Below are 17,851 nucleotides of genomic sequence, written 5' to 3' on the forward strand. Positions count from 1 at the left end.
GTCAGGTGTCACTAATGGACTGGGAAATGCCATTGATCACCTTTACGCCCTTGAGCCGGAGTGCGGAGGAAGATACACACACACACACACACACACACACACACACAAACACACACACATTAATGGACACACATACCAGAGAGTCCATGAAGGGCGATTAGGTTGTGCGCTGGATTTAGTCAACACAGAAATTACGAGCACTTTACAACAACAAGATTCGTCATTTTTAATTTAAAATGTTAAAATAGTGTAGAGGACATCCTCAAGGAAAACATGGAGAATGTGAAGACCTACAAACAGATCATTTTTGAGCTGTTACAGTTTGATTCATTGATATTTTGGGTCTGGAAATGCCAGGAAATTAGCTGTATGACATTATTATCAGCTGATGTTTGTTTTACGCACATTGCCTGCCCTTTGCTTACCCTTTCTCATGAGTTCTTCTTACTGACTGACTCTGGTTTCCTGAGTTTCTGATAGGAAATGTGTTTATGAGTGAGTGCGTGCATGCATGGCTATGTATTTGTGTGTGTGTGTGTGTGTGTGTGTGTGTGTGTGTGCAGGTTTGTCACTGTGAATAGAGTGCAGTCTCTTCAGAAAGAAAAGCAGAAGGCTCAGTGGGCTCTGAGTAGGCAGGCAAATCTGTGCCTCTTTTGTCAGAGCGACCTCGTCGCGAGTGATGGCGTCGAGCACCGGAAGTCTTGCGTAAGTGCTGTCGTGATGGCCTTTTTCCCTGGAGCGGCGCGTACCTGCAAGCAATGAGGATGGATGGGTGAATGACATGGGGGTGGGGGTGTGGGACGTAACAGCAGCATGCAAAATGCACACTTTCAAAGCGACAGACAGAGGCGCATGCACACACATTCAACCACACACATGCAATGCCACACAACATTCATTCAAACACAATGGGCATTCACTATGTTATTTCTGGGGACTTCTGAGATTCTGGCATTGTAAACTTTTTTCCTGACGTCAGATTGTTTGTGTGTGTGTGTGTGTGTGTGTGTCTGTGTGTGTGTGTGTGTGTGTGTGCAGATGGTGTGGTGAGCATCCTCACTCTAATAGCTCACAGACGTAACACAACCCTGCTCTGACTCACCATCGGGCACCTTCCACAGATGCCCTTTGTAACAGGGTGGAATAGGAATGGACTTTGATATGATCGCCGTTAGATTAGGCATTAATGGACCCAAATTATCCAGGGGAACGATAAGCATTCCAGCACAGTGCCACTGTTAGCCCCAGCCTCACCATCACACACACGCACACACACACACACACAATTCACCTCTCAATTTTAAACAAAGCCCTTCTCTGTAAACAGTTAAATAAGCGACAGATCATGCTTAACAACTCTACCTCATGATAGATGCAATCAAAAACAAAAAAAACAGATAGAGTTCCTTGATTTTTTTCTCCGTGTGGCCCTGGTTGCCTCTTGTTAAACTCTCTGTGTGCTTGGCCCGTGGCCTCACCAGTGGCCTTATCTTCTCCTGCGAGTGTTTTGCATGGCTCCTGGCCCTGGCCCAGGCGGCTGGATATGCGCACACCTCTCTCTCTCTTGCTGGGCGCTGGAACAAGCGAGGGCTCTGTAAAGTCCCCTGGTGCAGGTCCCGCAGCGCAGGACGGGGGGGGTGTGGGGGGGGGGGGGGTTCTGAGGTTTCCTCATTCCTCGTCTCGCTGGTCTCCAGAAAAAAAAATAAAACTGTGGGTGCACACACATACTTCACGCTGTAGTGCACACACCCTTCAATTAGTGTGTGTGTGTGTGTGTGTGTGTGTGTGTGTGTGTGTGTGTGCGCCCGCGCGCTAATGCTTAGCAGTCACTGAAGCACACATGGTAGACAGATGGTGACTGATACTGGCAATGATGCCGACCTTGACGTGAGGTCTTACAGGTCCCTTGTTTTGTCATCCAATATCAATCTACTATATAATAATAACTGCAAAAATGCTCAGAGAGATAACAAAGATGTGTAGAAACTGGTCATCACATCAGTTGGGTGTATGAAAAATCAATCATTCTTTACATCTAGAAGTATGAGTATGTCTTTGAGTACAGATTACTGTCCACTCCACACTGAAAAGATTTTATTTCTTGCTCTGGTCAGATGGGGTACAGCCTTTGTATATCACTGTTGAAACCGTGGTTATGACATTATATTCCTTCCAAGTAATCATAATATGTACCAATGTCCTCATCAGGCTAATACTCTGTATTGAGAGACTGACAGCAGTTCCTTCATCTCTTCTGTTTATAAGTTTACTGCTTTATAGTTCCCAAGTGTCTCCTTGTTGTGGTGTGTAGTTTGCGACCGAACCAGCCCACAACACACACACACACACACACACACACACACACACACACACACACACACACACACACACACACACACACACACACACACAGACACACACAAGCCTTTAATTAAGATGTATACTACCCCAACATAATGATGTGAGTAAATCAGTATTCAGTAGCATCATCTCTGAGTTTTCATGGCTGAGCTTCCTGGTCTTCTATCCCCACTCTCATCACTTTGGGATGACGCCATACTTTCACTTTCATGCTTTTAAGCTTTAGTTTTATATTCAAGTGTCGTAATGTCTCACAACAGTTTTGCAATGTGTTGGGTGTTTTCTGCACTTTCCATTTTAGTGTACAATTTATGCACATAGGCCTTAATTTGAATAAGTCATAAGTCTAACTAAAGCTAATTCGATAATTTGACTAAATCAGTTTGCTAATTTAACACCACGGGCAAGACCTTAAACATGATAATTGATGAGTCAGCTAAATCCTTCCACATGCCCCATGATAGCTATAGTTCATGCACAACAACTTTGCTTGATGATACATTTTACACTTAGCCTGCCATTTGAATTAGGACCCTGAGTCTTTCTTAGTACACACAGGGCATTTTTGTTTTTCCTCCTATTTTATATTTTATATTGATATGCATTACCCCCATTATCATGTTGTTGTCAGATTTTTAATTACAAGTCTGTTTTATTTCATCTTATGTGAGTTGTAGTGTATAGTGCTTTGCATTAGCCCCATTATCTTGTTCTTGTCTTCCACATGCCGGTGTGTGGTGAGTGTTGTGGTGCAAAACTGCTGCTGTGCCTCACCCAGGTGGATGCTACCCATTTGTGGTGGTTAAGCTGAGGTCCTCTCTCTTCAACGTAAAGAGCTTTTGGTGTTAAAAGTATTATATAAATGTAGTTGTGTTTGTTGTTGTCTTCATTTCAAGTCTGTGGCCTGAAACGTGTTACTCTAATCTATCCTTACAACTGTACAGTATGATCAACTTAGCCATCTTAGGTCCTTCAAAACTTTGTTCACAGTTCAGTGATTTTTCTTTTACATCTATTCTCTTATTGTTTTCTTTTTAAATCTTTAACCTTTTCATTTTGTCCTTGACACAGTTGTGCCATTGTGCATTAGAGTCACTCTATAATTAAACTAGCCTTTCCCATTGTGTCCCCACCTTTGCCATCGCAGGACATTCAAGCCAGACTTTGTGCTGATCCGCCAGCACGCGTACAGCATGACGCCTGGGGAGGACTTCCGGAGTCTGGTCATCGGCCTGCAGTACGGCGGGGTGTCCAGCGTCAACTCCCTCCTCTCCATCTACAACTTCTGTAGCAAGCCCTGGGTGGTAAGTAACTTTGAATGATAACTAGTTTACCTGGGGCAGGGCTAATTATTGGCTCGAAAACAGTGCATTATAATGAATGGCAATACAACACGCTAGGTTAGCATGTAACAGTGCATGTAATACTCTCTAAATGCCTTAAAAATGAGAGTTTACAAATGCATTAACAGTCACAAGAGTCTCAACTTTAAGTAAACACATTATAATTATAATTCACACTTTTGCAGGGCAATTGCGAAGGCAATAGACCCAGGTGTTCACACGGTGCTCTAAGGCTCCGCATAGACATTATATGTTGCTATTTTGACAAGGCAGAGAATTATCACAATAGTTGGTATTGTTACAAATACTTGGCTCAAAGTTTGAGAACATAAGGGAGGTCCACACGTAGGTAACAATAAATAGAGAATGTTTATTAAAATATAGCTGCAAGCAGCAATGAGGGGGCCAAGCAGTGAGATCAGCAGGCCAGATTAACCATGTAAATCAATGCCGTTGCATCAGACATATAGCCTTAAGCAGTCACAGCAAGTTCCATGCCATACAACCCAAGATTGGCTGAGTTACAAGGTCAAGTTTCACATCAAAACATAACTGATTTTGTGGGGCTGAACCAGGGCTGAGTGTCGCCGCCCCCTCCCCCAGCCAGCCCACCACCGCAACCGCCCCTGCCCATCCCACCCCGTCCCACCCTTGCACGCACACATTAGAATGAAGTAGATGGAACTCGCTGTCATCAGTTTCACATCAAAAATAAAAGATTGACTGAGATATGATCACACTTGCTGTGATTTAAACATAGAGGTCAACAATTGACGTCATAGGGTGTGTTGAACTCGGCTTGGCCCAAGGATTCCAATGATACCTCATTTTGCCATTCGGGTCAACAGGTCAAAAGTTACGTCCGTAAACACAAGTCCAACTTTGGCCTGTTGGTGGCGCTAGAGCGCTTGAGGTGCCGGCATGAAACTTGGTGAAATGAATTATTGGACTGTCCCCAATTAGTGTGCAAAATTGTATAACTTTTTACCAGACGGTTCTATGGGCTGCCATTGACTTCCATTGCAAAATAATGCGCATCAGCAACTACTGGCCAAAATGCATTTTTGTCAATTACGGTGCCCCCTAGAGGTCAAATGTCACCAAATTTCTTGAGCGTCCTCCCGATGGGGTCTGAGGTACATGTACTAAATTTGGTTTTGATACATGAAAGCGTTGCTGAGATATGAAATCACTTCCTGTTTGGTGGCTTCGCCGCAAATTTCGATTGGCTGGTACAGGTCAATGCTTCTGTCAATTGTTCCAGAAAGCAATGCACTCATCAGGCATGGTCTGTTGATGGTCTCTGCCAATTTTGGTGAGGAACAGATGAAATTTGTGACCTGCCAAAACTTTTTTGTGTTTTTGATTTAATCCAATATGGCGGCCGAATCAATTACGATGACATCACAAGTTGGCTTGGGTCGGCCTAAGGACCTTCAACAGTAGTACCAGACACCACTAATGGGTTTTAATTCTAAGCACAACTGCTGCTACAGGCCAAAAGGCATGTTTCTTAATTACAGCGCCCCCTAGAGGTCAAAGGTCACCAAATTTCTTGAGCGTCCCCCTGATGGGGTACTGAGTCCATATACTAAGTTTGGTTATGATAGATTAATGGGTTGCTGAGATATGAGCTCACTTCCTGTTTGGCGGCTTCGCCGCAAATTTCGATTGGCTGTTACGTGCGAACGGTTTTAGTTCCGAAGACGAAAAAGAATAACTTTTGTGCGGCTTGGTCTGAAGAGCATGTCTGTCAAGTTTGGTGACGATCGGACAAAATTTGTGACCTGTGAAGTTTTAGTTTCACTTTCACTAAAATCCAATATGGCGGAAAATCCATCATGGCGGAAAATGACGTCATAGGGTGCGTTGAACTCGGCTTGGTCCAAGGATTCCAACGATACCTCATTTTTGACAATCGGGTCAACAGGTCAGAAGTTACGTGCGTGAACGCAAGTCCAACTTTGGCCTGTTGGTGGCGCTAGAGCGCTCAAGGTGCCGGTATGAAACTTGGTGAAATTAATTATGGGACTATCCCTAATCAGTGTGCCAAATTTCACAACTTTTCACCAGACGGTTCTATGGGCTGCCATTGACTTCAATGGCGGAATAATAATAATAAATATAGCTGCAAGCAGCAATGAGGGGGCCAAGCAGAATAGGCCGGAGTAGCTACGGCGACAAGATAGAACTCAGCAGACACCCGTGATCAACAGGGCTGAAACAGGGCTGAGTATTGCCACGCGTCCGCCAGCCAGCCCCCCCACCTAATCACCCCAGCCCGTCCCACCCCGTCCTGCCATGCCCTTGCACACACGCATTAGAATTAACTGGATGGAACATGATGTCATCAGTTTCACATCAAAAAATAAAAGATTGATAAAACACATCAGCAACTACACATCAAAATGCAATATTGCTAATTGCAGCACCTCCTACAGGTCAAAGGTCACCAAATTTTTTGAGCGTCCTCCTAATGGGGTCATGAATCCATATAGTAAGTTTGGTTATGATACATGGCAGGGTTGTTGAGATATGAGCTCACTTCCTGTTTGGCGGCTTCGCCACCAATTTTGATTGACTGTTACAAGCGAATGCTTTTGCCAATTGTTCCAAAAAGCAATATATTGATAGATTATGGTCTGAAGATGGTCTCTGCCAATTTTGGTGAGAATCCGCTGAAATTTGTGACCTGTGAAAACTTGTACGTGTTTTTGATTAAATCCAATATGGCGGCCGAATCAATTACTATGACATCACAAATTCGCTTGGGTCGGCCTAAGGACCTCCAACAGTATTACCAGACACCACTAGTGCATTTTAATTCCAAACACAACAGCAGCTACAGGCCAAAAGGCATGTTTCTTAATTACAGCACCCCCTAGAGGTCAAAGGTCACCAGATTTATTGAGTGTCCCCCTGATTGGGTCCTGAGTCTATGCACCCAGTTTGGCTTTGATACATGCAAGGGTTGCTGAGATATGAGCTCACTTCCTGTTTGGCGGCTTCGCCGCAAATTTCGATTGGCTGTTACAGCCGAATGCTTCTGTCAATTGTTCCAGAAAGCATTGCACTGATAAGGCATGGTCTGAAGATGATCTCTGCCAATTTTGGTGAGGATTCACTGAAATTTGTGACCTGCGAAAATTTTTACGTGTTTTTGATTAAATCCAATATGGCGGCCGAATCAATTACGATGACATCACAAGTTGGCTTGGGTCGGCCTAAGGACCTTCAACAGTAGTACCAGACACCACTAGTGGGTTTTAATTCTAAGCACAACTGCTGCTACAGGCCAAAAGGCATGTTTCTTAATTACAGCGCCCCCTAGAGGTCAAAGGTCACCAGATTTCTTGAGCGTCCCCCTGATTGGGTCCTGAGTCCATGTACTAAGTTTGGTTATGATAGATGAATGGGTTGCTGAGATATGAGCTCACTTCCTGTTTGGCGGCTTCGCCGCAAACTTCGATTGGCTGTAACGCGCGAGCGGCTTTAGTTCTGAAGACAAAAAGCAATACATTAATGGGGCATGGACTGTAGATGATATCTGTGAAGTTTGGTGTCGATTGGACCAAATTTGTGACCTGTGAAGACTTATTAGTGTTTTTGATAAAATCCAATATGGCGGAAAATCCATCATGGCGGAAATTGACGTCATAGGCTGCGTTGAACTCAGCTTTGTCCAAGGATTCCAACGATACCTCATTTTTGACAATCGGCCATACGGGTCAAAAGTTACGTGCGTGAACGCAAGTCCAACTTTGGCCTGTTGGTGGCGCTAGAGTGCTTGAGGTGCCATCATGAAACTTGGTGACATTAATCATGGGACTGTCCCTAATCAGTGTGCCAAATTTCACAACTTTTCACCAGACGGTTCTATGGGCTGCCATTGACTTTAATGGCGGAATAATAATAATAATAATAATAAATATAGCTGCAAGCAGCAATGAGGGGGCCAAGCAGTGAGATCAGCAGGCCAGATTTGCCATGTAAGTCAATGCCGTTGCATCAGACATATAGCCTTAAGCAGTCACAGCAAGTTCCATGCCATACAACCCAACCAAGATTGGCTGAGTTACAAGGTCAAGTTTCACATCAAAACATAACTGATTTTGTGGGGCTGAACCAGGGCTGAGTGTCGCCGCCCCCTCCCCCAGCCAGCCCACCGCCGCAACCGCCTCTGCCCATCCCACCCCGTCCCACCCTTGCACGCACACATTAGAATGAACTAGATGGAACTTGATGTCATTAGTTTCACATCAAAAATAAAAGATTGACTGAGATATGATCACACTTGCTGTGATTTAAACATAGAGGTCAAGAATTGACGTCATAGGGTGTGTTGAACTCGGCTTGGCCCAAGGATTCCAATGATACCTCATTTTGCCATTCGGGTCAACAGGTCAAAAGTTACGTCCGTGAACACAAGTCCAACTTTGGCCTGTTGGTGGCGCTAGAGCGCTTGAGGTGCCGGCATGAAACTTGGTGAAATGAATTATTGGACTGTCCCCAATTAGTGTGCAAAATTGTATAACTTTTTACCAGACGGTTCTATGGGCTGCCATTGACTTCCATTGCAAAATAATGCGCTTCAGCAACTACTGGCCAAAATGCATTTTTGTCAATTACGGAGCCCCCTAGAGGTCAAATGTCACCAAATTTCTCGAGCGTCCTCCCGATGTGGTCTGAGGTACATGTACTAAGTTTGGTTTTGATACATGAAAGCGTTGCTGAGATATGAAATCACTTCCTGTTTGGCGGCTTCGCCGCAAATTTCGATTGGCTGGTACAGGTCAATGCTTCTGTCAATTGTTCCAGAAAGCAATGCACTCATCAGGCATGGTCTGTAGATGGTCTCTGCCAATTTTGGTGAGGATCCGCTGAAATTTGTGACCTGCAAAAATGTGTACGTGTTTTTGATTAAATCCAATATGGCGGCCGAATCAATTACGATGACATCACAAGTCGTCTTGGGTCGGCCTAAGGACCTCCAACAGTATTACCAGACACCACTAGTGTGTTTTAATTCTAAGCACAACAGCAGCTACAGGCCAAAAGGCATGTTTCTTAATTACAGCGCCCCCTAGAGGTCAAAGGTCACCAGATTTCTTGAGCGTCCCCCTGATTGGGTCCTGAGTCCATGGACTAAGTTTGGTTATGATAGATGAATGTGTTGCTGAGATATGAGCTCACTTCCTGTTTGGCGGCTTCGCCGCAAATTTCGATTGGCTGTTATGCGCGAACGGTTTTAGTTCCGAAGACGAAAAAGAATAACTTTTGTGCGGCTTGGTCTGAAGAGCATGTGTGTCAAGTTTGGTGACGATCGGACAAAATTTGTGACCTGTGAAGTTTTAGTTTCACTTTCACTAAAATCCAATATGGCGGAAAATCCATCATGGCGGAAAATGACGTCATAGGGTGCGTTGAACTCGGCTTGGTCCAAGGATTCCAACGATACCTCATTTTTGACAATCGGGTCAACAGGTCAGAAGTTACGTGCGTGAACGCAAGTCCAACTTTGGCCTGTTGGTGGCGCTAGAGCGCTCAAGGTGCCGGTATGAAACTTGGTGAAATTAATTATGGGACTATCCCTAATCAGTGTGCCAAATTTCACAACTTTTCACCAGACGGTTCTATGGGCTGCCATTGACTTCAATGGCGGAATAATAATAATAATAATAATAAATATAGCTGCAAGCAGCAATGAGGGGGCCAAGCAGTATAGGCCGGAGTAGCCACGGCGACAAGATAGAACTCAGCAGACACTCGCGATCAACACTTTCAACAAGTGTCACATCAAACATAACTGATTTTGTAGGGCTGAAACAGGGCTGAGTACTGCCACCGCCTCCGCCAGCCAGCCCCCCCACCTAATCACCCCTGCCCATCCCACCCCATCCCGCCCCGCCCTACCACGCACGCATTAGAATGACTGGATGGAATATGTTGTCATCTGTTTCACTTCCAAAAATAAAAGATCGATAAAACACATCGCAACTACAGATCAAAATGCAACATTGCTAATTGCAGCACCCCCTACAGGTCAAAGGTCACCAAATTTCTTGAGCGTCCTCCTAATGGGGTCATGAATATATGTAGTAAGTTTGGTGATGATACATGGCAGGGTTGCTGAGATATGAGCTCACTTCCTGTTTGGCGGCTTCGCCGCAAGTTTCGATTGGCTGTTACAGCCGAATGCTACTGTCAATCGTTCCAAAAAGCGATGCACTGATAAGGCATGGTCTGAAGATGTTCTGTGCCAATTTTGGTGAGGATCCGCTGAAATTTGTGACCTGCGAAAATTCGTACGTGTTTTTGATTAAATCCAATATGGCGGCCGAATCAATTACGATGACATCACAAGTTGGCCTGGGTCGGCCTAAGGACCTCCAACAGTATTACCAGACACCACTAGTGCGTTTTAATTCTAAGCACAACAGCAGCTACAGGCCAAAAGGCATGTTTCTTAATTACAGTGCCCCCTAGAGGTCAAAGGTCACCAGATTTCTTGAGCGTCCCCCTGATTTGGTCCTGAGTCCATGCACCAAGTTTGGCTTTGATACATGCAAGGGTTGCTGAGATATGAGCTCACTTCCTGTTTGGCGGCTTCGCCGCATATTTCGATTGGCTGTTACGGGCGAACGGTTTGAGTTCCGAAGACGAAAAAGAATAACTTTTGTGAGGCTTGGTCTGAAGATCAAGTGTGTCAGATTTGGTGTCGATCGGACAAAATTTGTGACCTTTGAAGACTTTTTAGTGTTTTTGATGAAATCCAAAATGGCGGAAAATCCATCATGGCGGAAATTGACGTCATAGGGTGCGTTGAACTCGGCTTGGTCCAAGGATTCTAACAATACCTAATTTTTGACAATCGGATCAACGGGTCAAAAGTTACATGCGTGAACGCACATCCAACTTTGGCCTGTTGGTGGCGCTAGAGCGCTCAAGGTGCCGGTATGAAACTTGGTGAAATTAATCATGAGACTGTCCCCAATCAGTGTGCCAAATTTCAGAACTTTTCACCAGACGGTTCTATGGGCTGCCATTGACTTCAATGACGGAAGCGTAATAATAATAATAATAAATATAGCTGCAAGCAGCAATGAGGGGGCCAAGCAGTGAGATCAGCAGGCCAGATTTGACATGCAACTCAATGCCGTGGCATCAGGCATATAGCAATAAGCAGTCACAACAAGTTCCATGTCAAACAACCCAAGATTGGCTGAGTTACAAGGTCAAGTTTCACATCAAAACATAACTGATTTTGTGTGGCTGAACCAGGGCTGAGTGTCGCCGCCCCCTCACCCAGCCAGCCCACCGCCGCAACCGTCCCTGCCCGTCCCACCCCGCCCCACCCTTGCACGCACGCATTAGAATTAACTGGATGGAACTCGCTGTCATCAGTTTCACGTCAAAAATAAAAGATTGACTGAGATATGATCACACTTGCTGTGATTTAAACATAGAGGTCAACAATTGACGTCATAGGGTGTGTTGAACTCGGCTTGGCCCAAGGATTCCAATGATACCTCATTTTGCCATTCGGGTCAACAGGTCAAAAGTTACGTCCGTAAACACAAGTCCAACTTTGGCCTGTTGGTGGCGCTAGAGCGCTTGAGGTGCCGGCATGAAACTTGGTGAAATGAATTATTGGACTGTCCCCAATTAGTGTGCAAAATTGTATAACTTTTTACCAGACGGTTCTATGGGCTGCCATTGACTTCCATTGCAAAATAATGCGCATCAGCAACTACTGACCAAAATGCATTTTTGTCAATTACGGAGCCCCCTAGAGGTCAAATGTCACCAAATTTCTTGAGCATCCTCCCGATGTGGTCTGAGGTACATGTACTAAGTTTGGTTTTGATACATGAAAGCGTTGCTGAGATATGACATCACTTCCTGTTTGGCGGCTTCGCCGCAAATTTTGATTGGCTGGTACAGGCCAATGCCTCTGTCAATTGTTCCAGAAAGAAATGCACTCATCAGGCATGGTCTGTAGATGGTCTCTGCCAATTTTGGTGAGGATCCGCTGAAATTTGTGACCTGCAAAAACGTGTACGTGTTTTTGATTAAATCCAATATGGCGGCCGAATCAATTACGATGACATCACAAGTTGGCTTGGGTCGGCCTAAGGACCTCCAACAGTATTACCAGACACCACTAGTGCGTTTTAATTCTAAGCACAACTGCAGCTACAGGCCAAAAAGCATGTTTCTTAATTACAGCGCCCCCTAGAGGTCAAAGGTCACCAAATTTCTTGAGCGTCCCCCTGATTGGGTCCTGAGTCCATGGACTAAGTTTGGTTATGATAGATGAATGGGTTGCTGAGATATGAGCTCACTTCCTGTTTGGCGGCTTCGCCGCAAATTTCGATTGGCTGTTACGCGCGAACGGTTTTAGTTCCGAAGACGAAAATGAATAACTTTTGTGAGGCTTGGTCTGAAGATCAAGTGTGTCAGATTTGGTGTCGATCGGACAAAATTTGTGACCTTTGAAGACTTTTTAGTGTTTTTGATGAAATCCAAAATGGCGGAAAATCCATCATGGCGGAAATTGACGTCATAAGGTGCGTTGAACTCGGCTTGGTCCAAGGATTCTAACAATACCTAATTTTTGACAATCGGATCAACGGGTCAAAAGTTACGTGCGTGAACGCACATCCAACTTTGGCCTGTTGGTGGCGCTAGAGCGCTCAAGGTGCCGGTATGAAACTTGGTGAAATTAATCATGAGACTGTCCCCAATCAGTGTGCCAAATTTCAGAACTTTTCACCAGACGGTTCTATGGGCTGCCATTGACTTCAATGACGGAAGCGTAATAATAATAATAATAATAATAATAATAAGAAAACTAACAAACACAATGGGTGCCTTCGCAGCTTCGCTGCTTGGCCCCCAATAAATATAGCTGCAAGCAGCAATGAGGGGGCCAAGCAGAGAGATCAGCAGGCCAGATTTGCCATGCAACTCAATGCCGTGGCATCAGGCATATAGCATTAAGCAGTCACAACAAGTTCCATGTCAAACAAACCAAGATTGGCTGAGTTACAAGGTCAAGTTTCACATCAAAACATAACTGATTTTGTGGGGCTGAACCAGGGCTGAGTGTCGCCGCCCCCTCCCCCAGCCAGCCCACCGCCGCAATCGCCCCTGCCCGTCCCACCCCGCCCCACCCTTGCACGCACGCATTAGAATTAACTGGATGGAACTCGCTGTCATCAGTTTCACATCAAAAATAAAAGATTGACTGAGATATGATCACACTTGCTGTGATTTAAACATAGAGGTCAACAATTGACGTCATAGGGTGTGTTGAACTCGGCTTGGCCCAAGGATTCCAATGATACCTCATTTTGCCATTCGGGTCAACAGGTCAAAAGTTACGTCCGTAAACACAAGTCCAACTTTGGCCTGTTGGTGGCGCTAGAGCGCTTGAGGTGCCAGCATGAAACTTGGTGAAATGAATTATTGGACTGTCCCCAATTAGTGTGCAAAATTGTATAACTTTTTACCAGATGGTTCTATGGGCTGCCATTGACTTCCATTGCAAAATAATGCGCATCAGCAACTACTGGCCAAAATGCATTTTTGTCAATTACGGTGCCCCCTAGAGGTCAAATGTCACCAAATTTCTTGAGCGTCCTCCCGATGGGGTCTGAGGTACATGTACTAAATTTGGTTTTGATACATGAAAGCGTTGCTGAGATATGAGCTCACTTCCTGTTTGGCGGCTTCGCCGCAAATTTCGATTGGCTGTTACAGGCGAACGCTTCTGTCAATTGTTCCAGAAAAAAATACACTGATAAGGCATGGTCTGAAGATGGTCTCTGCCAATTTTGGTGAGGATCAGCTGAAATTTGTGACTTGCGAATACTTATTCATGTTTTTGATTAAATCCAATATGGCGACCAAATCAATTACGATGACATCACAAGTTGGCTTGGGTCGGCCTAAGGACCTTCCACAGTATTGTCAGACACAACTAGTGCATTTTAATTCTAAGCACAACAGCAGCTACAGGCCAATAGGCATATTTCTTAATTACAGCGCCCCCTAGAGGTCAAAGGTCACCAGATTTTTTGAGTGCCCTACTGATGGGGTTATAAGTCCATGTACTAAGTTTGGTTATGACAGATGAAAGGGTTGCTGAGATATGAGCTCACTTCCTGTTTGGCGTCTTCGCCGCATTATTCGTTTGGCTGTTACGGGCAAACAGTTTTATTTCCGAAGATGAAAATCGATAACTTTTGTGCGGCATGGTCTGAAGATGTTATGTGCTAAGTTTCGTGAAAATCGGACAAACTATGTGAGGCGTGAAACTTTTTAAAGGTTTTTGACAAAATCCAAAATGGCGGAAAATCCATCATGGCGGAAAATGACGTCATAGGGTGCGTTGAACTCGGCTTGGTCCAAGGATTCCAACGGTACCTCATTTTTGACAATCGGCCATACGGGTCAAAAGTTACGTGCGTTAATGCAAGTCCAACTTTGGCCTGTTGGTGGCGCTAGAGCGGTCAAGGTGCCAACATGAAACTTGGTGAAATTAATCATGAGACTGTCCCCAATCAGTGTGCCAAATTTCACAACTTTTCACCAGACGGTTCTATGGGCTGCCATAGACTTCCATGGCGGAATAATAATAATAATAAGAAAACTAACAAACACAATGGGTGCCTTCGCAGCTTCGCTGCTTGGCCCCCAATAATAATAAGAAATCATAGAAACACAATGGGTGCCTTCGCAGCTTCGCTGCTTGGCCCCCAAATATAACCGCAAGCGGTGATTTACGGGGTCCGAGCAAAACGAACATGAGGTAGCATAGCTTTTTAGTTTTACATATGCTTTGATTGTTTGGGCCCAATTGTTCAAAAGAAACGTGATTGGATTTCGGTTATCGGATTTCAGTTACCGGATTTCGGCTTTCAGATTGGATCAAATCTTGAAAACGGCTTGTTCAAAGGGAAACAAGGATCCTGAAAATGGATTAGATCACAATCTATTCTTGGTTTTGATCTGGATAAAACCTTCACTTTGTGTTGTTCAAAACTTTTGAGTTGGATTGGAATAAATTTGATGCATAAAATTAGGATTACCCTGTGCTGTAACGTTATAGTGTGCTAACCTCCACAACCTAATAGTATTCTAACAATACCCTATTCTAGTGTGCTAACCTCCACAACCCAACAGTATTCTAACAGTAGTATTCTAGTGCGCTAATCTCCACAACTCAATAGTATTCTAACAATACTCTATTCTACAGGACTATGCATTTGTCATGGATAAGATGAAGCGTCTGTTAATGGAAGGCAGTGTTTCCCACAGAATGGAATTGTATTTGTGGTGGTAGGTGAAGGGGGGTGGGGGTGGGTTCTGTGTTGGAGTCAATAAGATGAACAGCCTATAATTATGCAGTTATACTTGCCTTGCACGACAAGTCCTGACAAGTAGCTGTAACGTTATAGTGTGCTAACCTCCACAACCCAACTATTCTTAACAGTATTCTATTCTAGTATGCTAACCTCCACAACCCAGCTGAAGGAACTGTAAGGGGCGATGTGGGTGTGTGGCGAGCAGGCAGAGCCTCGGTCAGAAGGCTCAATGGTATGAAGTGATGACACGGAGATGGCAGGTTTCGGTGCAACACAAGTGAACTTTATTTGAGTTTCAATTCATCTGTTCTTTTGTTCTTTACTTGTATGTGTGCTGCATCAAAGAGGAAACAAACAGAAAATGGAGTAATCAGTGAAATGGGGTAAATCAGTACAGATCCCAACTCACAAACAAACCAATTGACATTTGAACAATAAACTGAAATCATATGGCTATATAAGGTACAACTAAACAATACTTGACATCCCAAGTCAACCAACATCACCTAATCATCTCTCACATGGGACTCCAACACACCAAACCAACAAACAAAGACCTTAACTTTACACATGATGGCAGAGCTACTCTACAAACTGATAAACATCACAAAAGTCATAGTGAGGGTCATTAAAGTGATGACTTACGTTAACTCAAAGACGCACACAAAGCAGGACACACTGGAGTGCTGGGTTGAGATGAACAAAAGAGTGAACTGAGGGCGAGCAAACAATTTATCCTGGTCTGAGCCCCTGCTCCGGAGCTACAGGGTTTCCCAGCAGGTAAACTGGGTGTGGTTAGGTTAGATCCTGCGATTTCTCCACAGCACTTTCACCACAAGCCCTCCTTACACTGACAGACTTTGGAAAGATTTGCAAAGATTTGGAAAAGATTTTTGAAAGACTACAGTCTCAGACCCTCTCACATCTAAAGACAAGTAGTAGAGTTTTAAGTCACAGACTATGATTTTGCAATGACTAGGGATCTTGCAGGGTCACTATTTACAAGACTGCAACACGATTCCTTTAAATCATTACCCATCCTGCAATAGATAAACAGGAACTGAAAATTATAGCCTACTAAACTCAAAGTCGTATTTTCGTGTTTCTGCAGCATTGTTTCATGCGTGACATCCTTAACCGATACAGAGTTGTTCTGTCAAGTGGAAGAGCCAACTAAATATGTATAAGAAATGACAAATATTATAAGAATAACAAATAATGATAGGCTACAGCTGTGTCGGAGTCAATAAGAAAAACAGCCTATAATTATACAGTTACACTACAAGTCCATATTGACAAGTAGCTGTAATGTAATAGTGTGTTAACCTCCACAACCCAACAGCATTCTATTGTAGTATGCTAACATCCACAACCCAACAGTATTCTAACACTAATGCTTCAAGTGGGATTTGAACTCTTAACCTAAGGATCACCAGTACAAGGCATTATCCCACTGAGCCACTGTCAAGCCTACATGTTGGCCAGTCACATTCACATGGTGAAAATGTGTATTGGTAGACACACAACAAGAAAAACTCTAAGCATACATTTGACAATAAAATGAAGGCCTTTCCTAAAAGAATACACCTGAAATCTTTTTGAAATTCTGGGGCAATTAGACATTTGTAGAGAAGAACACTAATGGATGAAATATAAATATGATAGACTTAATGATGAAGGAAAAATAATGAACAAAGAAGTTCCCCTAAATGTCAGAGTGTCTCGGCGTTCTGATTCTTGGCAACTGATGAGTGTGAATGTTGATTGGCTGATGTCATTCAGGTGCTGTTCAATGGTGTGAATCTTCAGTAACCAATAGCATGTGCAGCTTGATCCTGAAGTTCTAATGGGGATTCGAACACTCAACCTAAGAAACACCAGTACAAGGCATTATCCCACTGAGCCACTAACAATCATACACATTGGGCAGTCACATTCACATGTGAAAATGTGTGTTGGTAAACACACAAGAAAAACTCCAAGCATACATTTGACAATAACATGAAGGGCTTTCCTGAAAGAGTACACCTGAAATCTTTTTGAAATTCTGGGGCAATTAGACATTTGTAGAGAAGAACACTAATGGATGAAATATAAATATGATAGACTTAATGATGAAGGAAAAATAATGAACAAAGAAGTTCCCCTAAATGTCAGAATGTCTCGGCGTTCTGATTCTTGGCAACTAATGACTGTGTATGTTGATTGCCTGATGTCATTCGGGTGCTGTTCAATCTTCAGTAACCAATAGCATGTGCAGCTTGATCCTGAAGTTCTAATGGGGATTCGAACACTCAACCTAAGAAACACCAGTACAAGGCATTATCCCACTGAGCCACTAACAATCATACACATTGGGCAGTCACATTCAAATGGTGAAAATGTGTGTTGGTAAACACACAAGAAAAACTCCAAGCATACATTTGACAATAAAATGAAGGGCTTTCCTAAAAGAGTACACCTGAAATCTTTTTGAAATTCTGGGGCAATTAGACATTTGTAGAGAAGAACACTAATAGATGAAATATAAATATGATAGACTTAACGATGAAGGAAAAATAGTGAACAAAGAAGTTCCCCTAAATGTCAGAGTGTCTCGGCATTCTGATTCTTGGCAACTAATGACTGTGTATGTTGATTGCCTGATGTCATTCAGGTGCTGTTCAATGGTGTGAATCTTCAATAACCAATAGTATTCGAGCTAGAGCCTAAAGCACTACCAGGGATTCGAACTCTCAACCTAACAAACATCAGCACTAGGCATTATCCCACTGA

General features: G+C 43.8%; 1 protein-coding gene across 1 annotated transcript in view; it reads left to right on the forward strand.

Annotated features, from left to right (window-relative positions):
- The window catches only part of LOC121697654 (synapsin-3-like), a 184,157-nt gene that overhangs the window by 55,289 nt on the left and 111,017 nt on the right, over nt 1-17,851 (forward strand). Inside the window, exon 5 of the mRNA XM_042079276.1 lies at nt 3,509-3,665. Coding sequence (XP_041935210.1) covers nt 3,509-3,665 — 157 coding nt within the window. The remainder of the gene's footprint in view (nt 1-3,508; nt 3,666-17,851) is intronic.

This window comes from Alosa sapidissima, chromosome 22, assembly GCF_018492685.1.
Source record: "Alosa sapidissima isolate fAloSap1 chromosome 22, fAloSap1.pri, whole genome shotgun sequence".
NCBI classification, from domain to species: domain Eukaryota; kingdom Metazoa; phylum Chordata; class Actinopteri; order Clupeiformes; family Clupeidae; genus Alosa; species Alosa sapidissima.